Source organism: Mustela putorius, unplaced genomic scaffold (genome assembly GCF_011764305.1).
Source record: "Mustela putorius furo isolate JIRA1106 unplaced genomic scaffold, ASM1176430v1.1 tig00003987_pilon_pilon_pilon, whole genome shotgun sequence".
Classification (NCBI taxonomy): domain Eukaryota; kingdom Metazoa; phylum Chordata; class Mammalia; order Carnivora; family Mustelidae; genus Mustela; species Mustela putorius.
This window is the reverse complement of record NW_025422126.1, coordinates 8,942,126-8,966,459: the sequence shown is the minus strand read 5'-3', so window position 1 is coordinate 8,966,459 and position 24,334 is coordinate 8,942,126. Positions and strand designations below refer to the sequence as shown.

The following is a 24,334-nucleotide window of genomic DNA, read 5'->3' as shown; positions in this document are numbered from 1 at the left end:
TGAGCACTATCTTACTGGGGGTCAATGCAGCTGGTCAGAAGGATTCAGCTAGGGGGGCTGGCGAATTCAGGAAGGCTAAGTGTGTACTGACAAGAGAGTATGAAGCCATTAGAGGGTGCAGAACCTTCATGGGAGACCCCACATCCTCTTCATAACTTCTCTCCACAACCCAACCAGGTACTCTCAGAAAAGAGTAGGGAAAGATATAAGAAAACATCTACTGTGGTAGACTTGGGGGAGGGACACAAGTATCTGCCTGCTATACCCAGACCTGACTGGGTGACTCACCATATCTCCCATATAGAACAAAAGCCTTAATCTCAGGGGCACCTGGGTGGCTCAGTGGGTTAAAGTCTCTGCCTTCGGCTTGGGTCATGATCCCAGGGTCCTGGGATCGAGCCCTGCATCTGCCTCTCTGCTCAGTGGGGAGCCTGCGTCCCCCTCTCTCTCTGCCTGCCTCTCTGCCTACTTGTGAGCTCTATCAAATAAATAAAGAAATAATTTTTTAAAAAAGCCTTAATCTGTGGAGAGAAGGGGAATTACACTGCCCTCCTTAGGAGCTGGTGGAGATCCACTGCCACTGAATGAGGGAGGAGAAAAAGAATTTAACCTCTGTTAGGAGGGGAGAGTGATATGTAATGGGCCCAGAATTGCAGCAGGAAAAGGAGAAGGAGGACAGAAGAGGCTATGCTCTTGAGACACACAGATACATAAGACTGTAGCTAATTTGGAACCATGGAGAACTCTCTAGCTCTCCACATGCCAACACTGTTTAGCTGAAGAGTCAAACACAGCAATGGAAAGCAGAATACTACTGCAAAAGAGGCAGAAGAGGGACAAGAGCCTGGAAAGAGACATCCCCTGAGGCCCAGCATAAAAGGGGACCTAAAGCTTAGGATGGAGTTGACACTGAGGAAAAAAAACTCCTCTGACAAACCAGTTTAGCACCCTAAACACAAGGTATTGCCAGAAGAACTCAAAGCCTCCAATGCACTAAAGTTAGCCAGAGAAACATCAGACTTCAAAGCCAGCCCAAATCCTAGTAAGTTAACTCATACCCCTTCACTAACATCCTAGCAGAAGGAAACTCATGCCCATATCCATGTATAAAACCTGGTACCTCATTCTCTGTTGTGCTGCAGAAGACGTTCAACTGAACATACAAAAAGGGTATAAAAGGCAGCACATTCCAAAGAGACAAAGGAATCATCAGAACCACACTTAGACATGACACAGATGTTGAAACTATATTTTAGGGGATCTAAAATAACTATAATTATGTTAAAAGCTCTAATGGAAAAGGTGAACAATATGAAAGATCAGATGGAAAATTTTAGCAGAGAAATGGAAACTATAAGAAAAAATCAAATCAAATGGAAATCTAGAGTGAAAACCAGTTACAGAGATGAAGAATGCCTTTGATGGGCTTATCAGTAGATGACACAGCTAAAAAAAGAAGATGGGTCAATAGAAATTACCCAAACTGAAATATAAAGAGAAAAAAATATAGTGAAAAAAATACAAAACCCGGGCATCCAAGATCTAGGAGGCAATATCATCTGGTCTTAATATGAATGCACAGGTCTTCCTTGACTTACAAGGGGATTACATCCTGACAAACTTATTGTAAGTTGAAAATACTCTAAGTCAAAAATGCATCTTATACACCTAACATACCAAATATCCTTAGCCCAGCCTAACTTTCATGTGCTTAGAACACTTATATTAGCCTACAGTTGGGCAAAAGCGTCTAATACAAAGCCTGTTTGGTAATAAAGTGTTGGATATCTCATGTAAGTTATCAAATACTGCACTGAAAGTGAATGGTTGTCAGAATGGTTGTATAGAATGGTTGTCAATGTACTGGTTGTTTATCCTCGAGATTCAGGTGGCTGACTGGGAGCTATGGCTTGCTGCTACTGCCCAGCATCATGAGAGTCATACCGCATATTACTAGTCTGGGAGAATATCAGAATTCAAAGTATGAAAAAGTAAAAATAAATAAATAAAAGACCAAAATCAGTTTCCTCTTTAAAGAAAAAGTTCAAAGTATGGATTCTCGTGAGTTCATATTACTGTCGCAACATTCTGAAGTCAAAAAATCATAACTCAAACCATCATAAGTCAGATTCTAAGAATTAGAATTCAAATTCTAAGAGAAGAAAAAGAAAACAAGGCAGAAGAAATATTTTCTTGTTTGAAAATTGTTTGAAGAAACAATGGTGAAGAATTATCCACAAGTAATGATGGATACCAAATCAGACCCAAAAAGTTCAGAAAACACCAAGCAGAGTGTACACACACACACACACACACACACACACACACACACATCTTAGGCATATATTCAAAATATAAAAGAAAAAGAGGAAATCTTGAAAGCAGGGGGGTGGCATTTTAGAGGAACAAAGAGAAGAATTACAGTATACTTCTTATCAAAAACCATGCAAGCTGGAAGACAGAAATGCTGAAAGGGAAAAAACAAAAATGAAAAACCCTGTCAACCCAGAACTCTATACCTAGGAAAAATATCTTTTCCATAAAGAAATGTTGTAGAGGTAGAGAAAGGGATAAGGGAACCAACAAAGAATGGTGATGCACCCAGGTACTAAAAACAGTGAACAATCATGACCAACCCTGAGGCTTAAGGGCAAGGTGGGGCAGGAATAGAATATTGTTCCTGAAGTTCCTGGTGGGAGCTATAACCAAGGAAAAAAAGCTATCTCACAGAAACTGCAATCATGGACAGATATAGCCACCATTAGAAATTTAGCACCAAAGGAGATAGGGAATAAGGAAAACTTCTCCTCCCAACCTCCCATCTCTTGTCATTGTCTACCATTGACTGAATGCAACCAAAACCAAGCCAGAAAGGGGCCCAAGTGCTGTGGTCTGTGGGGTTCATATCCTGTGGGCACAGAGAAAAGCAGAGAATGGGACTGAGGGGAAAAGAGTAACCAGCACAGACACTGCCTGGCTCTGTGACGTTGTACACATGAGTGGCAGAACCAGGATTCAATCACAGATGTCCCTGAATCCTTTCCACCAGATGCACTGCTTCAAGTACAATATCAGCAAGAGATAAAACCTACAGTGGTAGGGTGGGCCAAATCTTAGAAATCCCAAAGGCTAGAATTCTTTGGCAGGCCATAATTCTGTAGGAAATAGGCAGTAGGTGTAAGTTTCCATTGCAGAACCCAAAAACTTCCCAGCTCTGGTATGGCTTTTGAGAAGATGATGACATAGTAATGCCATCTATTATAGGGATCTAAGGCGAAGGTAACTATCATATGCAGGGGCTGTGACTCCTCTCTTTATTCACAGAGTATATAGTATCCAGTTCCTCTCGTTGACAATGGTGGCATTTGAAACAATCGTAGATGAAACTCAAAAATCACATCTTTATTTTCCAACTTAAAAAAAAAAAAATCCCAATCAGCAAAAGTTAGTATCAAAGAAGCAATTTGGCATTTTTCTCACCAGCTGCAACATAGTATGGCTTGAGATGTGAAATATTGAGTGTGAAGAAGAAAGCCTTGCAATGTGTGTGAAGATACCCTTTAGCAATCCTCTTCTGAGAGCCAAGTTCACAGCAACTATATGAATGTTTTATGTGTTTTCATTCCCCATTCTCCAAAGATGCTCCAGGAAAATGGAGTGAAGAAAAATCCATGGAAAGAAATAATGAAAAGCCAGTCATCTGGCCATCTTGATCGTACCTCTCAGATGGGGGTTGGCATCACTACAAAGTCAGTTGCCGTGGTATCAAAGCAAAGCATCTCGAAGAGAAAACTATCAGTTCTCTTGACCCATTTGAGATTTCCAAACAATTTTTTCTTTTACATAGTGATGAACACAAAGATTTTTCCCTGAAAGCTTCTTCGGGGAAGCCTGATGAAAGCACACAGACTTTAAGGTCAGACAGACTTGACTTTGAGACTATATTCCTCAACCAGCCGCGTGATCTTAGGCAAGTTACATATCCTTTCTGAGCCTCAGCTTCACCAGTTGTGAAATGACAACAGTAATGCCCACCTCAAAAGACAGTGATGAGCCTGGTGCTAAAAGGATATGAATATTCATGAACTTTCCCTTCCTCACACAGAAGAGAGGAGGAGAAAGGGGTGAAATTTGTAGTTTTTCTCAATCTACATCTTGAAAAAACAATAATAATACCTACTGTTTATTTACTTATTCATTAATCTAAGAAATACATACTGAGTACCTTTTATGTTCTGGTACTCTTCAAGGCTTGAGAACACAGACAAGGTCTGTGTCCTCATGGAGCTTATATTATAGTGGGAAGAGACAGCTAACAGACCAATAAACATGTAAATAAGATAATACATGCAATGAAGACAACAAAATCAGATGGGAGGACCTATCTATTTCAGGGAAGGCCTCACTGAAGTGATGACATTTGACCTGAAATATGCGTAATGAAAGCAGCTAGCCACACCAGGATTGGAGGCAAGAGCATTCTCAGCCAAAAGAACAGTGACATGTGAGCACCCCAAGCCCAGCTTGAGCTTGGCGTGTTTGGGGAATAGAAACAGATGTAGCAGAACACAGGAGGATGGAGGGGTCAGGTTCAAAGTGAAATTGGAAAGAGAGGCGAGAAGGACCAGGTCTTTCAGATGACTTTCATTCACATTATTGAGCATCTACTGTATGCCAAGCACTCTTCTGATTTCTGGGATACTCCAGTGACCAAAGGCCCTTCAGTCAGGGAGTTGACATTCCAGGGAAGGCAGTTTCATGGGATCCTGCAGGCCCTGGTTAAAAAAAAGAAAGAAAGAAAGAAAATTGCATTTCATTTTAAATAGGTTATCTTGTTTGAACTTTACCATATCTTTCTAAGATAGGTGTTATAATCTTCATTTTATAGAGAACAAAACAGAGGCTCCCAGAGGTCATGGTATACGACCTGCCTAAAATATCATTTATGATGTGATGGGGTTGATGGTTTGTGGGAAAACAGAACTGAATGCCCATCCTCTAGGGTTGCAGTGCTGGCAGAGGGAGAGCCTACAGTCAAAGCCTAGAACGTCTGGCTCCAAGGACTTTGCCATATCAACATATTCCTTCCTCTTGGTTAGAAAGAAAGAAATTTGTCAGTACTTCAAGTAAAGCCAAAACAGACACAACTAAGCCATTGTCCAGAAGTCACCGATCATGGGGCCACTTGGAATCCAGAGAGTACCACGAACTGTCCCACCTTGTTGGGTGGCACCTGCCTTCTTTCTCTCAGCAGCTCTGTAGCAGGAAGAGAAAGGACTCCACAGAGAGGATGGGGGGCCCAGGTGTTCAAGGCCCACAGGATGGGCAGCCCCAGTTCCTCCCCACAGAGGAAGCAGCAGTAATATTCTGATGGGGTATCACAGGTAGGAATCAGGCTGCAGAGAGATCCAGTGGTGTTTCCTAAGCTCTGGAAGGCACTGAAATGAACGAATAAGAGGCAAGAAAATTCTATAAATTGGCTGTTCTATTCGATGTTCATTTAATTAAGACATTCAGTCCCTCTAATGGAAAATGTGAGGAGTGGAAATTACTGTTTTTCGGCCATCTCGTATAAAATGAAAACCAGATCTTGAAAGCATGAGGCTTTTCATTGTATCTTCTTCAAGCTCAATTTAATTATGTATCACAGGCCACCTTCAATAATAATTACAATTGTCTCCCTTTATGCAAAGGCTCTTCTGTCTTGGAGACCAAAGCTCTGGGGAAACGCCTATGGAGACTGATGAAGGATCATCTAGTTGTTTCTGTATTTGTGCCTTCAGCAGATGTTTACCATGTACCTGCTGTGGGTCAGGCCTCTGTCAAGTCCTACAGGAGATAGTGCTTGAATGAATCATTGTCTCCCCTTTCCAACAGAGCAGCAGAGGGGCCTCGCAGAACCAATCATGAATTCATTCCTTTGCTCAAGTGGCAATCCCTGCCCTCCTTCTCTCTGCCAGTCCCAGGGCTGGGGAAGAAGAGATGAACTGAGAGCCAGTCCTCCAGGGCTCCATTGCTGGGAGGTGGTAGACTCCAGATTCCCAGCCTGTCTGACTCCGCAGTCCTGTCCTGACTCAAGCACTCCCAGGCCGGAGCAGGTGACAGCTTGTACATGAGCTGTTGGGATGCAGGGGACCCATTCTGTAAGGCAGCTGGGCCAGGGTATCCCTGGGAGAAGGGACAAGAGAGAGACCAGAGAAGGCTTTACAAGGTGGCATTTGAGCAAGGCCACAGTAAAGGACTCCTGAAGTGACATCTGTCCCCTAATGTGTGGTTGCCCTATCGATTTTTATTGGTAAGACTCTAAGACTCCTTTTTAAGTACGTTGCTTGGCATAATAAAATCCTTTGTATCTGGTTAGGTCAGGATATTACACAGTCTAAGTAAGTAGTCTCAGTAAAGACTATGTGCGTGGGTAACAGGTGTTCAGAGGACCAGACTAGAACAGCACATACCCATCCTGTGAAACTGTTGAACTGGAATTGATCTTCCTGCTGATCTAAGATGACTCGGAATCTGACAGGACTCAGTCTGCTCTCGGACCACAGATATAGCTAAAATGACCATGACAGAGCCCGTTTGGGGCTCTTGATTTGGGGCTCAGAAATTTGGGGTGCCCTATTAATATTTACTGAAAAGCCCTGGAGATTGATGTTGGTAAATGTCCTATAAGGAGACTCCTCCAGAAATGCCAGTAATTTTTTTTCCTTTGAGAGAGGGGGGCCAGTACCTGTGAGCCAAGTGGGGGTGGGGGTGCAGAACGAGAGAGGAAATCTTAAGCAGACTCCCCACTGAGCACAGAGGTCTGTCTCACATCCCTGAAATCATGACCTGAGCCGAAATCAAGAGTTGAACGCTTAACCAACTGAGCCACCCAGGGACTCCATAAATGCCAGTAATTTAAAAGGAACTCTTTCCCAAGATGACCATGTTCATGAGCTCTCTATATGTGGCATTATTTGGGTTGAGGTCACTTTTCTGATTATGAAAATAATCCATATGCATTATTTTTAAATCTTGGGAATATAAAATATCCCTTGTAATTCTGCCTCCCAGAGATAACCACTCTAAACATTTTTGTGAAATTCCTTCCTATTCAAATTTCCTCCTTCCATAAAGTGTTGAAAAGAACACCCCCTCCCCAAGAGTTAAAGGGAACAGAGCTCTGAAAGCATCTCTGGGACAAAGATGCTTTAGGACAAACCTTCCAGATCTTTATCCCAAGACTCGCCTCCTTCCTAGCAGCAGTCTCTCAGAATCACCACCTTCCCCCGCTCTGAGGGGCACCCTGACCTGTGACCCTCCAGTCTGGGTTTTAAGCCACATCGTCACCCTCCCCAATGCCCAAGAAAACTGACGATTTCTTACAACATGACTTAGTGCTAAGGCAGAAAGATGAGAAATCATGATAAGAAGCAGGTTTCCACAGCCCCTAAGGTGCCTATAGGAGAGCCAGAAGGATTGATACAGCCCACACCCTTACCCTGCCAAGCCCAAGCCCAGGGTAGGTATTAGAGATTCCTGTGCTTCTTGCCATGTTGGAAAGGGCTTCCGTCCCACTGCCTCAGACCCTAGCAACAGAGAGATTCAGCTGATCCTAGAGTTGGTCTTGGGTCCAGGACTCATTCAAAAGACCTTTAGCCAGCACCCCATTTGTGACAGGCTATGTCAGTCCCAGGCACAGGGACAGAAAGAGTTGGCAGGAGGCAGAATCCATGCAGCACCCACAGCTGACCTTGGGCAGAAAATTGCTCAGCAAAGGCCTGCCTAGTCTCAACTTCCAAGTCTTGCCTGAACCTGCAGACACTGCAGCCCCCAGGAGTCCCAGTGGGAAATGAGGTGCAGCTGAAGGATCAGAGGAAGAGCCAGGACAGTGCTAAACACTCAGGCCTTTCATTTCACCATCATTAAATCCCTCAGGTCCCAGGGGAAAAGCAGGAGGGAAATGTCCAGGAGGGAGACCTGGAATCCATGGGGGAGACCTACCATGGAAGCCGTGTGCCAGCCTGAGCATAAGCCAAAGTCAGAAATACTGACATCTGGATGAAGACCGTTTTTCCCATTCACACACAAGGGCAAAGGGGATATTAAACCTGCCTTTTTACACTTCAGCCTCCCACAATTAAAAATTATAACTGAAGTGTTAACAGCCTATTATTCCCTGCCACCTCCCGCCCACTTGGCTGCACAGAGAACCCACACAACAGACACTTGCAAATGGACAGCTCGGAAATGCTGGGTGAGGGCAGAGAAGCAAGGGGCGGCTTGGAAGCAGATAGATCAGTTTGAATTTTGACTCCACCACACTTATCCGTTGTGGGACCTTGAGCAGGAGACTTTGCTTTTCTGAGCCTCCTCCAGAAAGGAGATCATTTATACCTTTTAAGTAAGTTACAAGGAGTAAGCGAAAGGTCTGAGAAGCACTGTGCTGTAGCGTGGTAGGTGTTTGGTAATGGTAGGCATTTCTTTTATTATTCTCAGGAACGTAAAAGAGTATTAAGATTCGATTGTCATGCTTCAGAAAACCCACGCCAGAGCAGAACTGGGAGCTGTGACAACGGCAGATACACAACTGCTTGGCGCTGGCTGTGAAGTCTAGATGGGAAGGGGTTGCAAGAGCCCATCTGTTTAGCCTCCTTATGTGGTGGCAAGATCCTGGTTTGGATTCAGAGCCCCCTTTCCCCAGGTTCTGTAGCTTCGTAGGAAGCCCCATCTCTCTCTCTCTTTTTCTTTTTAAAGATTTTGTTTATTTATTTGACAGACAGAGATAACAAGTAGGCAGAGAGGCAGGCAGGGCGGGGTGGGGGTAGGGGGGAGCAGGCTCTCCACTGAGCAGACAGCCTGAGACCATGACCTGAGCCGAAGGCAGAGACTTAACCCACTGAGCCACCCAGGCGCCCCGGAAGCCCCATCTCTTATCTTGTTCAGAAATACCCTGCATCACCAACCGTCAGAGTTTTGAGAGGGGGTTCAAGAATCAAGTTTGGGCCCCTCATCTCTGGGAGTTTCCATCCTCTGAGAACCCCCATCATCTTACCCTGCATGGGTGGCTATTTGTAGCCACAGGCCACCCCAACATGTTTCTCCACAGTAACCCTGCCATGCAGGCAGGGCCAGGGTCCTTTCTCCACTTCATGGATTCAGAGAGGTAAGTCATTTGCCTGTAGTCAGATAACAGCCGGTAGAGTCACTTCTCAAGAAAGCCATGTGATGGGTTGCCTGGGTGGCTCAGTGGGTTAAAGCCCCTGCCTTCGGCTCAGGTCATGATCCCAGGGTCCTGGGATCGAGCCCTGCATCTGGCTCTCCGCTCAGCGGAGAGCTTGCTTCCTCTACCCCGCACCCTGCCTGCCTCTCTGCCTACTTGTGATCTCTTTCTGTCAAATAAATTTTTAAAAAATTAAAAACAACAACAAACAAAACAAAACCAAACAAAAACATGTGCAAAGAGATGGAGGACTCACGGCAATGTATCTAACCAGAAAGGAAAGCAAAACACACCAAACTGGGGCACAGGGTAGAACATGCCAGGTTCCAACAATAGCACCATTATGTTTCTGTCACTCAGAGCCACCCCCCCTTGGTTTTCAGGTACGACAGCTTTGGTCGCCTGACCAATGTGACCTTCCCTACTGGCCAGGTGAGCAGTTTCCGAAGTGATACAGACAGCTCGGTGCATGTCCAGGTAGAGACTTCCAGCAAGGATGATATCACCATAACCACCAACCTGTCTGCCTCCGGTGCCTTCTATACACTCTTGCAAGGTAAGCAGGGTGGGGAGCATGGGGACTTCGAGACACAGGGGTGATGGGACCCCTTTGGAGGAGGATAATGTAAGAAATAAAATGCTACTAGAGCTGCCCAAGAACAGGAGAGCAATACAACTGGCTTCTCTCTGCACTGCCATCTAATGTGCAGAAACCACCGGCCCAAGTCCCGTATATTCTCTCCCAGAAGCTTCCAAGTCATAGTCCATTGTCTCACCCCATTATCATCAGAACCAAAGGTAGGGAGTGCACCGGCTGCCCATCCAGGTGACCTCACTGTTCCACCATTGTAATGGTTCCCACTCTCGCCCTGGGGTGGGCGAGGTCGAAGGACAGTGAAAATGACACTTAATCATGAAAGGGATCTAGGGATGGAGAAATCCCTCCGCAAGCTCAGGCAAGAACAGTTTGAGCCTTCCCTAGGATTCTGTAGAGAAGAGACCCTTCCTCCCTGCACACACCAGATAATCCCTGGTATGAGTTGACCTTTTAGCTTTAAGTAAATCACAAAGATAAAAACTTGCTGTGAACTAACCATCTGCCTCAGTTGTCCTCCTGGGACATGGTGACCCAGAGTGGAGCTTGGAGCTTCATTGGCTCTAGTAAGCATGGGGGCGGGGGGAAGCTATCACTAGGGAAAGCCTCACTTGGTTTCTTTTTCCCCCACCCTCCTGATGGCTTTTGGTACTCACAACAGCTTGGACATAAGTAGTAAAAGAGCCGTGGGCTAGGATTCAGGGGCACAAATTCTAGTCCTGACTCTGCCACCACATCACGGGGACCCTCAGCTTTTTCCTCGAGGAAACAAAAGGTGGTCGAGGCCACGTGGAATGGTGTGAGGCAAGGCAGGGAGCAGGAGCTCTGGAGTAGACAGGCCGGGGCCCCCAGGCCTGCTGTGCCGCTCCTCCCTGTGTGACTTGGGTGGACTCACTCTTCTCTGAGCCTCAGTCTCTGGGCCTGGGAAATGGGGCAGAATTGCGACATGTGCCTCATACATGTTGCTCAGACCATCTCTTGACACACCGTACAGAGAGTGACCACGACGGGCCAGGCCTGTAGTATTACTAAGTATTTGTTGGATTAATGAACTTCTTACCTAATAACTGGCACTTTTGTTCACCTTAGGAAAATAACTGTGTATTTTCACAACTGTTTTTACTCACAAATGTAATCCCGTGCTTGAAAAGCTCAAAAAATAACAGCCGTTCTCAGTCAAAGAAAGAGAAAAGATACCCTGCGGTTCCTTTCCCACCAGCAGCTGTGGCAATGGGTTGGGACACACTCCAGGTGTTTATGCTCTGACTGGGTTATCGCCAAGGGAAGGTGCCAATTCCAAGCCAGTCAGGTTCTGCCTGGCCAAGGACAGCAGGGCCCCTGATGGCTCAGACACCTTGTCCTGCCCTGGGGTTAAGAACTGTCTTCCCCCCTCCACACCTCTGAGCTGGCGTGCGGCACTTTTCTCAGAAGGTAGCTCAGTCTTTCTTACATTCAGGCAGCTTTTTTTTTTTTTAATTCGAAAGCACTGCATTTCCTCACTTTTACCCCCATCAGGGGTGCCTGGGTGGCTCAGTGAGTTAAGCCTCTGCCTTCGGCTCAGTTCATGATCTCAGGGTCCTGGGATCGAGCCCCACATCGGGCTCTCTGTTCAGCGGGGAGCCTGCTTCCTCCTCTCTCTCTGCCTGCCTCTCTGCCTGCTTGTGATCTCTGTCAAATAAATAAATAAAACCTTTAAATTAAAAATAAATAAATAAAATTAAAAAAATAAAATGTACCATCAAAATTTAATAGCAACTTTTCAGCGTGGAGAGGAGGGGGAGACACGTTGCTCAAAATTCATACAAGGACTTAAGACGCTTTCCAATTTCAGAAACATCAAAGTGGGGAAAGGAAGAATGAATGCCTCCCTGAATCCGGGAAGCACAGTACCTGTGTTTCCTCTTTGGTTCCTCTGCCACGCTCCCTTTCCTTCTTTCATGCCAGGCTGAGATGCCACATTTGGCAGCCGCCTTGGTAGAGTCTTCCGGAAAAGCTCTTTCAGCTTCATCTTACGTCTGGCCTGGGAAGAAATAAGAAGCAGCTGCTAATGAGGGGCAGGCTTGGGGAGTCACAGCTCACATTAAATGGGGATCATTTGAGATGGGCCTCTACAAGATACCATTGCATCCAGAGTCACCATTAATGGACGTGTGTGCATTCAGCAAAAAGCAGCTTTAAAAGATAAATTGACACAGGCTTTTCCACCGTTCGAAGGAAGTAAAATACAGATTGCCAGTGAAAAATGCATAGCAAGTTAAAGGCAGATCTTAGGATTCTGTGTGTGTGAGAGAGAAAGAACGGGTGAGGGATGGAGAGGGGAAGGGAGTGGCAAAGGAAGGGCCTGATCTGGTGCAGGGAAGACTTGGTGAGGGTTTCCTACAAAACTACACCTTTTTTTTTTTTTTTAATTTAACAAAGCCGGTAACATCTCTAGTTCAATCCAGCAACTGTTTACTGAGCACATACAATAATAACAGTGATAACTAACATTTTAGAACACATATTAAGTATAAAGCAGATCTTTAGTGTTTTACATTCATAGTCCTGTGTCATCTTGTCACAGCCCTCTGAGGTATTATGAACATCTCCATTTTCCAAATGAAGACAGGGAGTCACTGAGAGTTTAAGTGACTTGTCCAAGAACACGTGCCGGCTAGGGTATTTGGACTAAGACAAAGAGATTCTAGAACCCGTTCTCTTAACCACTGATCTAAAAGACATGGGGAACTCTTAAAAACCCATGATCAGGGGCACTTGGGTGGCTCAGTGGGTTAAAGCCTCTGCCTTCAGCTCAGGTCATGATCCCAGGATCCTGGGATCGAGCCCCGCATCGGGATCTCTGCACAGCAGGGAGCCTGCTTCCTCCTCTCTCTCTCTCTCTGCCTGCCTCTCCGCCTGCTTGTGATCTCTATCTGTCAAATAAATAAATAAAAATATTTAAAAAAAAACCCATGATCAGTACTAGAGAAGTTCACTATGACAGATCTGTGAATGGGACAATGGAGATAGAGGGGAGAGGACAAGAGATACACATGACAGTGACTAGTACAGTGCCAGGCACATAAAACTAGTAATAGCTATATTTATGTCATACTCACTACATGCCAAGTTCTACTCTCAGCTCTTCATTGTCATTATCCCGCTTAATCCTATGAGGTAAGAGTATAGTTATTATCCCCAAGGTACAGATGAAGAACCAGAGGGATGCCAGGTTAAGGAATTTGCCCAAGAGAGTGGGACCTGAACCCTGATAGCCTGGCTCTGGAGGCCATGCTCTCTATCTCTGGGCAGTTGTCCCCTCTCACAGCGAACACTTACGTATTTGAGAATGCCTTCAATACCAGAATGGTAAGCCCTGCACCCCCTCAACTGCAGGACCACTCAAGGGACCCGTAAGGAGGCTAAAGGAAGAGGAGGCGTTCGTTCTGACCAAGGAACCAGGGAACCTACAGGGGAGAAATGAAAATGAAGCAGAGCCTCGAAGCGAGGACTCAGGCTGGTGTTTGTTTATGGAAGAGGGGCAGGTGCAGGCAGAAGCACCAGCTGAGGAAGGGCAAGAGACAGAAAACTGTAGCACAAATTTGGAGATATTTCCATTTTTAGAAAAGAATTGTGTGCTTTTTACAGCTGAAATTTACTCTTCTCCAGAAGTTTTTTTTAGTGAAGGATCCTAATTTTAAATGTTTTAATCAGGCTTAAAACTTCAAAATCAGATTTATTTTTAAATCATTGAGATATATATATACGGCAATGACTTAAAACATACATATGTTTAACATTCTGTCAGTTGACTATTGGAGTTATATCTCACCTTGTTATAAAGAATATTGTTACCCTGGTATATATTAAGAACCTTAAAAATGTTCAACCCTTTGTTCTAGTAACTTAACCCAAAACGAAGACAATGATTTATCCAAAAAAGTATATTTTTAATAGAGATGTAATTCACATAGTATAACATTCACTCTTTAAAAAGTTTAAAATATACAATTTGTCCTTTTAAAATATACAACTCAGGGGGGTTTTAGTATATTTACAAAGTTATGCGATTATTGATGCTATCTGATTCTGAAAAATTTTTATCAGTCCCAAAAAGAAAGCTCATACCCATAAGTGGTCACTCCTCATTCTACCTTTCCCTCACTAATCTACTTTCTGCCTCTGTGAATTGGCCTGTTCTGTACATTTCATGTAAAGACTCATTGATACATCATGTGGTCTTTTGTGTCCAACTTCTCCCACGTAATACAATGTTTACAGTATGTTTATTTGCAGTGTTAACTTTGTAATTATAAAACATTATCTCCTTGAGATAAATTATGGTATTTCCATATGATGGAATATTATGCAGTCTTTAAGAGAAACATTTAGGAGAAATATTCAACAGTATAATACCATGATCAGTGAAAAACCATACGAATTACTTTGGGCTATCAGGGTATTCAGAAATATCCTGAAGTCTAGAAATAGACAAGTAATTTACAATGGCTTTCTTTGGGTAATAAGATCATAGACAATCTCCTTTTCTTTTTTTTTTTTTTAAGATTTTTATTTACTTATTTGACAGAGATCACAAGTAGGCAGAGAGTCAGGCAGAGAGAGAGGAGAAAGCAGGCTCCCCGCTGAGCAGAGAGCCCGATGTGGGGCTCGATCCTAGGACCCTGAGATCATGACCTGAGCTGAAGGCAGAGACTTTAACCCACTGAGCCACCCAGGCGCCCCAGGACCATCTCCTTCTATTTCCTAGTTTTCTTCACTGATAACGTTCTGTTTCCATTATCAGAAAAATAAGCCCATTTAATAACATTTAATAACATACCATAATGCTATCTGATTCTGAAAAATTTTTATCAGTCCCAAAAAGAAAGCTCATACCCATAAGTGGTCACTCACACACCCCCAGCCCCCTCCATGCTCAGCCCTTCTGAGCAGAGCCGGTCCCTCTCCTCTCCCTCAGACCAGGTCCGGAACAGCTACTACATCGGGTCCGATGGCTCCCTGCGGCTGCTGCTGGCCAATGGCATGGAGGTGGCACTGCAGACGGAGCCCCACCTGCTGGCGGGCACCGTCAACCCCACCGTGGGCAAGAGGAACGTCACACTGCCCATTGACAACGGTCTGAACCTGGTGGAGTGGCGGCAGCGGAAGGAACAGGCTCGGGGCCAGGTCACGGTGTTCGGGCGCCGGCTGCGGGTGAGCAAGCCCCGGGGCAGGTCGGGCGCTAGGGTGGGGCCTTTGGAGCTCTGGAGGTTGCTGGGGTGGGGAGGCTGGACGTGGGTGGGGGGAGGGTGCCATTGGGGGGTGGTGGAGAAGAAGGATGAAAGAATGAGGACCAAGCCAGAGAGCGGGGTTCTGGTCTGGGAAACCGGCCCTAGGGGAGAAACTTTTCCTGGACCTTTGCGAAAGGGGGAAAGTCAAGCAGGCACCCCTCCCACCCTTATGGGACTTATTATGAGACTTATTATTAAGTCTCAAATATCTCTTCAGTTGTTACTTGCGGAATGATTACCAGCTTTCGTGTTGGGCCTGAGTTTGGGTTTCCAGCTTCTGTTATATTCTGACTGAACCTGAGCAAATCCATAATGTGCTTTCATTCATCCAAAGCCTCGGTTTCATTCTCCCAAGAAATGGGGAGGTTAAAATCAGTTTTACAAGTTGCCACGAGAATTAGAGATTGTCTATGAAGTGCCTTGGACAGAGTCTAGCGCCCAGGAAGTGGTCAGTCCTACCCACTCCCCTTCTTGTTCCGGACATTCTCGCCGCCGTTCTGGTCATTCCTGTTATGCATTCGGAGCTCTTTGGAACCTCAGCCACATCCTGCGCTCTTTCCAGGCAGTTATCCCCTCCTGAATGAGCACAAGGCCCCTCCCCCGCCAGCTGTCACCACCAGTGGGTTGGCATGTGGGTGCTTTTCAGTCTGCCGATGCCCCGAAGCTGCCCGGTCTCTGCCTCACGCCCCGTGGTTTGGTAGTTACCTCAGGCCCAGGCGGGGCCTCACTACCCAGCTGCTTCTCCCTCAGCTTCAGAATGGAAGGTGAGGGGCAGCGAGATGGTGAAGAAACTAGTGCTGGCTTTCAGCATGGCACCTTGCCGGCCCCTGGGGCTCTGCGGACACTTGCTGGGCTGAAGGGCACCACAGAAGTGAGCAAGATGTTCCGGACTCCTGAAAACCACAGAAGCGCCCTTGTGCAACATGGCTCGTGTCCGGACATAGCCGATGTCACACAACGAGAACCCAGAAAGCTGGGCTTTCTGTGTTTCCTCCACGGCCAAGAACTCTGGCAAAAACTGAATGAGGGAAGGAGGCTTCTACTAGTTCCTTGAGGAAAGCCTTGCTGTCTGGGCTCTCTGTGGCCTGCCACCCTCTGCAGCCTCGCGGAGCCCCCTGTCTGAATTCTCCAGGAGCCCCTCTGGCACATCTGAGGCGGTGTGCTAAACGGAAAGTTTGACTTCTGTCTGATTCCTGCCTGGGCCTGGGCTGTGGAGCCCCAAGAAAGTCCTCTGAGTCTCTCCCTCCTCTGTGGAAACCAGACAACCTATTCCAGGTTCCTAGCCCAGTGCTGGTAGACTCCAGGTGCTCCATGAACGGTGGCGATTAGGGCTGTTAGGGTTTCTCCTCTGTGGTGTGAGCTGGACCAGAAGTTTCCCAGGCTCTAATTGGTCCCTCTCGCAGCCTGAGATTGATGGCGCTCCAGTCGGGTGGCCACATCTCCACGTCCTCCCAAAATAAATGGCCACCCACAGTGGCGGCATGTGGAATTAGAATGTTAGCCGGGTGCACCGCCCCATAATGGAGCTCATTTTTTATACAACTGGGAACTTTTTTTAATAAAGAAAGATGTAAAATAATCTCATTGCCGCTACTGCCGAGCACAGAAAGCATTAGGCGGTTCCCCCAGTGAGCTGCTTAATTCAATTTTATTAATTTTGCCGCAGAGGTTTAGCTCCCCTTCACCAGGGGTCCTCTGGGGACGAGGGGGAAAGCTAGCTGGGTGGCACCTCCTTGGGGGGTTAACAGGGGACCTTGCAAAAGAGGCTTCTAAATGGGTCCCATTGTTGTTGGTGGTGCGGACCCTACATCTTCCTTGGCCCTCCCGGCAAAGAACACGGCTTCGCTCTCCAGCGCCTCCGATTTTTCATGGGAATTGTCTGCCACACTGTTTTTGCTCTGCAATTGTGTTTGATTACCCCTGGGAAGGCAACCTTATTACAACCAGGCCATTCACAGCTAAAGTTGTCTCAGCATCATTATAAATCCTTATTTTCAAGGTTTGAGGATTTGTTTGGAGAGAGGGAGAAGGGGGAAACACACATGTCTGTACTTTATCTGAGAATGGCCGTGATCATTTGCTGCCTTAATGGAAATAATTGCAATCATTAATTCAGGACCTTCAGTGCACCCAGAACTCCAAGAGGTAGTTGACTTAAGGCTTCTTCAGTCCTCATCATAGCTCGGCTGTTTCACAGAGGAAGAAACAGACTCAGAGAGGGAACGGTGCTTGCCCAAGGTCACACTGAAAAGCAGTGCATCACAGCACACAGGCTGGTATCTTGGCCTTAATTTCTAGATAGGACCTTTTTCACCACCCAGAATACTACAGGGCCTCCCGTTACCGTGGCCTACGTGAGCACTTCTGCGTCATGTGACCTACATTATCCGCTTTCCTCTTATGTTTTCCTGACTCCTTGTCAGACTTAACCAGTGACTAATGGAAGAGTCATCCAGTGTGCCCAGCTAGAGGGGGCCAGCGTTTTAGCTTCGGAGTACCTGGCAGTATTTCAGGGGCAACCAGTGCCCACAGGGTGGATCCCAATATGGAAGTAGGCTTCTGAAGTGTATTCCCTTATTAAGCTGTGAAAAACCCTGACTTACTGCTACCCTTCTGGGAGCCCTGTATTCCTGACTCTGGAGGGAAATTGAATTGTGTGCTGACCTAGCAGCCCATGTAGAGATCCTACAAAGGGAAAAAGGTCCCAAAGCTGGGACTCTGTCTGCCCCCGGGCAGCCCACAGCCACAGAAGCTGTCCTAGACCCAAATACACATTGCCTCCAGGGCCCTCCAGGAAGAAGACGACTCTTTGGGAGCTGACCAAGGTAACCAGAAATCCCTAACTACGGTGGCGGAGGGCAGGAGCGACCCCAGAGGGAACGGAAGGTCCAAGGCCCCTAAAAGGGACAGATACACTCAGAGAACCTTTTTGTCGTCCTGTGGTCATAGTGAGAGTCACATCCAGACACAGTCCCTCACCAGCCAGGAAATGTGGAGCATGTCGCTTCATGTCCCTGAGCTTTGGTCTCCTCAGTGCCAAACACCAGCATGTTGCCTGGCACATGAGAAACGAGGTCATGCATGAATTTGCTGGACCCGCCCGGCCTCTCCCTTTTTAGGATAGAGTCAAGAAGGATCTGCCTTTCTGTCCTCATTAGAAGAATCACATTAGGAAATGATAGGGATTGTCTTTAGGACTAGCCACTATCTGCTCAAAACCTGCATTGTCTTTATTCTCGCAATAGTCCTATGCAATTGACATTATTATTCCCATTTTACAGATGAGGAAGCATCACAGAACTGACAGGTGACCAAGCCAGGACCCCAGATCTTATCTGTCATACCCATGACCTGTGCTGCTGCCTCTACTCAGGACCCTCCCACACCAAAGTTTCCCATGTCCAGATTAACTCTCTTCCCTCCTGCACCTTCCCCAGGTTCACAACCGGAATCTCCTGTCCCTGGACTTCGACCGTGTGACCCGCACAGAGAAGATCTATGATGACCACCGCAAGTTCACCCTCCGGATCCTGTATGACCAAGCAGGGCGGCCCAGCCTCTGGTCACCCAGCAGCAGGCTGAATGGTGTCAACGTGACCTATTCCCCCGGGGGCCATATCGCTGGCGTCCAGAGAGGCATCATGTCAGAGAGGATGGAATATGACCAGGCAGGTCGCATCACATCCAGGATCTTCGCTGATGGGAAGACGTGGAGCTACACATACCTAGAGAAGGCAGGTGTCCGTCTCCCCATCACTGGCCCTACCATACTGAAGGCCAGCCACTGTGGCTCAACCCATGGCCAGGTCCAGTCTGCTGCCTTCAGTGGGATGGATTAGATCCATGTGGTCTTCTAAAGGAAGTGTTCCAAAGAGTCTGCTGCAGAGGACCAGGAACCTGACAGGCATCTGGGTAGATTGTAGTGATGGTGCGGCAGGTAGGAGTTTGGGGGCAGGAGATGAAAGCCCCATGTGATAGACCAGAGCTGGGAAGAAGCCCAACTCTAACTGGTGTCGCAGAGCAGGACTTAGGGTACAGACCCAGGCAGGCTCTTCCCCCAGATCTGGAGCAATTGTGGGATCTGGTCACAGAGAACAGGGCAAAACACTAGTGAGGTAATTAATCCTGAGCTTTGAATGGTGGGCATAACTTAGTAAATCCCTTCTGCTTCAGGTCAGGATTTATTGCATCCCAGGGGCTAGGAATCAGAAAAGCTCTGAAGGCAAAAATTGGTCCCAAACAGGAGAAAATGGTAGCTTTGCTGCCAAGAAGTGGATAGGTCTGTTGCCTGCTGACTTCTTCCCAAAAAAGAGCTGCACTTCAGACCCCCATTCTGGTACCCACATCTTGACTTTGTTTCCTGCCCATGGCCACCTGCCTGGGGCCCATACCGTGTTTGGTCTGTGATCCATCTTCTCCATCCGTTGCTGGGTGAGCATCTCCAAGAGCTGCGTTCTGTGGTGGTGCTAAAGGAGACCCTAGAGGTGATCTGACATACTGGCAACCCCAACCCAGAGGGGGAAGGAACCTTCATGGGGCCACACAATAAGCCCATTGTTAGGAAGCTGCTTCCCACATTCCGTCACAGCCCGCCCCGCCGTGGGCATCTGACCTGTTCCTGCGTAAACAATCACGCAGAGCCTGAAACACCCTTCTCAGATGCGGTCCTCACCCCATGGGCCACGTGGAGTCAGCAGAAGTTATTTAACAGACAGGAGACACTGCCAGGCTGGGTTTCAGGAAGATCATTCTTGCTTGAGTAAGAAGATTGATTTGAGAAGGAAGCTGAAGCAAGGAAGCCAGGAGAGAGGCTGCTGCCACGCTCCTTGTCAGCGTTCCCGAACTTCCTCACACACCAGCACCCGCTAAAATCATCACTTTTGTACCACACAGAGGGGTGAACCAACAAGGCTGCCCACTGCAGGAAGACAGATGGTCTGAGTGCAAGGGCTGAAAGAAATGCTTTTATTTTTTTTTAAAGATTTTGTTTATTTATTTGAGAGAGAGAGAGAACACACGAGTGGGAAGGGGCAGAGGAAGAGGGAGAAAGAATCTGAGCACAGAGCCCAACATGGGGCTCAGTCCCACAGCCCTGAGATCAGGGCTTGAGCCGAAACCAGGAGTGGGACACCCAGTTAACTAAACCATCCACATGCCTCGAGAAGTCCTTACCTTATTAGCACAGTTGTGTCCCCACTTCAGCAGCTTACGGCACACTAGTTAGAAAGCTATGGTTTGGGCCTAACTGAGGAGAACCGCCAGTTTCCTTAGCCGTTGATTCCCCTCTTCTAGTGTTAAGCACACAGACTTCCCCTTCCTCCCCACCAGCCTCCTCTCACCCCTTTGTTTCCTTCTCTCTCCAGTCCATGGTGCTGCTGCTCCACAGCCAGAGGCAGTATATCTTTGAGTTCGACAAGAACGACCGCCTCTCCTCTGTGACGATGCCCAACGTGGCCCGGCAGACCCTGGAGACCATCAGGTCCGTGGGCTACTACAGGAACATCTACCAGCCACCCGAGGGCAATGCCTCCGTCATCCAGGACTTCACCGAGGATGGCCACCTCCTCCACACCTTCTACCTGGGCACTGGCCGCAGGGTCATCTACAAGTATGGCAAACTGTCAAAGCTGGCCGAGATGCTGTATGACACCACCAAGGTGAGCTTCACCTATGATGAGACAGCAGGCATGCTGAAGACCATCAACCTACAGAACGAGGGCTTCACCTGCACCATCCGCTACCGCCAAATCGGGCCCCTGATCGACCGCCAGATCTTCCGCTTCACCGAGGAAGGCATGGTCAATGCCCGTTTTGACTATAACTATGACAACAGCTTCCGGGTGACCAGCATGCAGGCTGTGATCAATGAGACCCCACTACCTATCGATCTCTATCGCTATGATGATGTGTCAGGCAGGACAGAGCAGTTTGGGAAGTTTGGTGTCATCTACTATGACATTAACCAGATCATTACGACGGCAGTCATGACCCACACCAAACACTTTGACGCCTATGGCCGGATGAAGGAAGTGCAGTATGAGATTTTCCGTTCTCTCATGTACTGGATGACCGTCCAGTATGACAACATGGGCCGAGTAGTGAAGAAGGAGTTGAAGGTGGGACCCTATGCCAATACCACCCGCTACTCCTATGAGTATGACGCTGACGGCCAGCTGCAGACGGTCTCCATCAATGACAAGCCACTCTGGCGATACAGCTATGACCTCAATGGAAACCTGCACTTACTGAGCCCTGGGAACAGTGCGCGGCTTACCCCACTAAGGTACGACCTCCGAGACCGCATCACGAGGCTGGGTGATGTGCAGTACAAGATGGACGAGGATGGCTTCCTGCGGCAGCGGGGCGGGGACGTCTTCGAGTACAACTCGGCCGGTCTGCTCATTAAGGCATACAACCGGGCCGGAGGCTGGAGTGTCAGGTACCGCTATGATGGCCTGGGGAGGCGGGTGTCCAGCAAGAGCAGCCACAGCCACCACCTGCAGTTCTTCTATGCAGACCTGACCAACCCCACCAAGGTCACCCACCTCTACAACCACTCCAGCTCTGAGATCACATCCCTCTACTACGACCTGCAGGGGCACCTCTTTGCCATGGAGCTGAGCAGTGGTGATGAGTTCTACATAGCTTGCGACAACATCGGGACCCCTCTCGCTGTCTTCAGCGGAACAGGCCTCATGATCAAGCAGATTCTGTACACGGCCTATGGGGAGATCTACATGGACACCAACCCCAACTTCCAGATCATCATTGGCTACCATGGGGGCCTCTACGATCCACTCACCAAGCTCATCCATATGGGCCGGCGGGATTATGATGTGCTGGCTGGCCGCTGGACCAGCCCAGACCATGAGCTGTGGAAGCACCTAAGTAGTGGCAACATCATGCCTTTTAATCTCTACATGTTCAAAAACAACAACCCCATCAGCAACTCTCAGGACATCAAGTGCTTCATGACAGGTGAGGATCGGGGCTCATTCAGAGGACAGGACCCACTGCTGCTCCGGTCATCTGACAAGATAGTCTTCCTTGCCAAAGAGGGACAGGGTAACAGCAAACATGAGCTTTCTCTTACAGCAGCGTTTTCCAAAGTATTTTTTAAGAAACATTGGTTTAGAGAAATATCCTGGAAAAACTGGTACTGACATCAAGTTAATGTAACAGGGCAACCACCATTCTCCAATTTTAATAACACATTGCAGCTTAAGAAAGGCTCTGAGAAGTCCTGTAGTAAAGAGAACTGTCGGATACATTTACCCACGATTTCTCAAACATTTGATCATGAAACCCCTTTATCCACTATTTCTCAAACATTTGAGCATGAAAGCCCTTTTTTCACCATGAGACCCTAATATTTCCCTGGATACACCCTGAGCATACAATTTGAAAGTTTCTGACCCAGATCAGACTGCCTATGAATCTCCGATAAGGTGGAAGAAGGTATAGCTAAAGAAAAAAAAAAATTCAGTTTTCTTATTTGGGGCAATGTAATGAACAGTTACAAAACTTATTTAATTTCCCTGAATTCCAGTTTCCTGAGCTGTAAATTAAACTTAGAACACCTGCACTGACCTTGGTAAATTAAGTATGCACATTAAATATGCACATGTAAATACTCGAGCAGCCACTAAAGAATAAAACAGAGGCATAGCTAATTAGTCAATGGTGGAAATAAAGTGAAGACTAAAAAAATATTCAGTCTGAAGAGGGGAAGTAGAGGGGATAAAAAGAGAAAAATGGTCACGAGGGCGAAATGAGATACATTTAATAACCTGCCTAGCACAGTACCTGGCTCATGTCGATTCCCATTCTTCTTCTTGGATTTAAAAAGTGGGGTTTGTTTTCCACTACTGGGAAACTACCTGAAATATAAGTGTACCCACTGTCACATGTGCCAGAAATGTCTCCAGCAGCCACAGTCCAACCAGCAAGCCGCCACTCACAGGCCAGCCACGGAAGACCTCAGGGGTCAGAACAGCTATGGGCATTCAGGTCTGGATAAAGCCAGCACTTTTTATGAAAGAGATTTTGTTGTTGGCACAGAATGGGCACCTCCCAACTTGCAAACCTGGCACCTTCCAGTCTCTTTTTCCTGTGATGCCAGCTATGCCTGCTTCCTATTTTGAGGCAGTTTCATTTTCACTCAATACATGCCTCCTCTTGGCGGCCACTGTTTCAGGCACTGGGGATAGAAAGATGGCCGCCGTCCTCCAGGAGTGCACACAGCACGGGGGAGGCAGACCGTGGCCGTCCAGCAAGAGGGGCCCAGGAGGCAGCTGATGCGTGGGGCTCGGTTCAGAGTGGACATTCATCAGCTAATGGGGAGAAAGGCAGCTCAGGGAGAGGACCTCATTTACGGAAGTCTAGAGAGGACAACACACAGGACAGCTAACAGAAGTGTCCCTTAGGGATGTGGTTTCCTGGCCCCCTGAATTTGGCAGCCCAGTCTGGACCCCGTTTCTGCTGACACTGATTGGAGGAGTCTCTTTCAGCAAGAACCCCAAGTGGTATTGTGAGCAGGAGTCCCACGAATGAGGCAGAAGAGGGAACACAGTGGTGGGCACATGCAGGGGTGAAATCACACTCGGGGCCTGTGGGAAACAGGAATATCCCAACACAGCCTCATGGTGCTCAGCTTGCCAGCAGCCTCAAAAAACTCTACAGATCTAGAGCCCGTTTGCACTAATATCTGTCTCCATCCAGCATGCCCCCTGCCTCATCCTCCGGTGAGTGTCTTGTGAGGGATCTTGGCAGGCTGAGGGATGGTGCAGAAAAACATTTTGCTACTAAAAACCAACACACCACCAATTCTCACTATGTCATGAGCTATGTGCAGCCTTACTCACACCCAGAAATAACACCCCTAAAAGCAGCATCTTTTTTCCAGAACTTTCTTCAAAGGTCCTAAGATATACTGCAGTAGGATAGGCCTAGGTCATATGCTCCCTTGCCACACCCTTAGGTGGAGTCCGAGTCCCTACAGCTACATGGATACACCGAAAGGAAAGAGCGGGCAGGCCGAATAGGATGCTAGGAAGGCAACCACGTAAAACGTCTACCGCCGATACATCACACACACCACGGCCCTAACCCTCCCGTGAAGCCTGTGAGATGGGGATTACTGTCCCCCTTCTCAGAGAAGGAAAGTGAAGGTCAGAGCAAGCAACGCTGGAGTGGAACTCTGCTCCGACTCCAAAATCCTCATTCTGGGAACGGAATTCACTTTGTAATGTGCTCTTGTAAAGG

General features: G+C 47.3%; 1 protein-coding gene and 1 long non-coding RNA gene across 10 annotated transcripts in view; one reads left to right on the top strand and one right to left on the bottom strand.

Annotated features, from left to right (window-relative positions):
• TENM4 (teneurin transmembrane protein 4) overlaps positions 1–24,334 on the top strand; it is a 575,238-nt gene that overhangs the window by 540,592 nt on the left and 10,312 nt on the right. For all 9 annotated transcript variants that reach the window (XM_045071344.1, XM_045071343.1, XM_045071342.1 and 6 more), the window contains 4 exons: positions 9,589–9,761; positions 14,758–14,993; positions 18,508–18,804; positions 20,434–22,048. In XM_045071344.1, the coding sequence (XP_044927279.1) occupies positions 9,589–9,761; positions 14,758–14,993; positions 18,508–18,804; positions 20,434–22,048 (2,321 nt within the window). The remainder of the gene's footprint in view (positions 1–9,588; positions 9,762–14,757; positions 14,994–18,507; positions 18,805–20,433; positions 22,049–24,334) is intronic.
• Positions 3,445–19,624, bottom strand: LOC106006925. The gene is made up of 3 exons (XR_001181270.2): positions 19,462–19,624; positions 11,691–11,820; positions 3,445–4,775 (listed from the first exon to the last, which is right to left on the bottom strand). It is a non-coding gene; the product is annotated as an uncharacterized LOC106006925 (long non-coding RNA).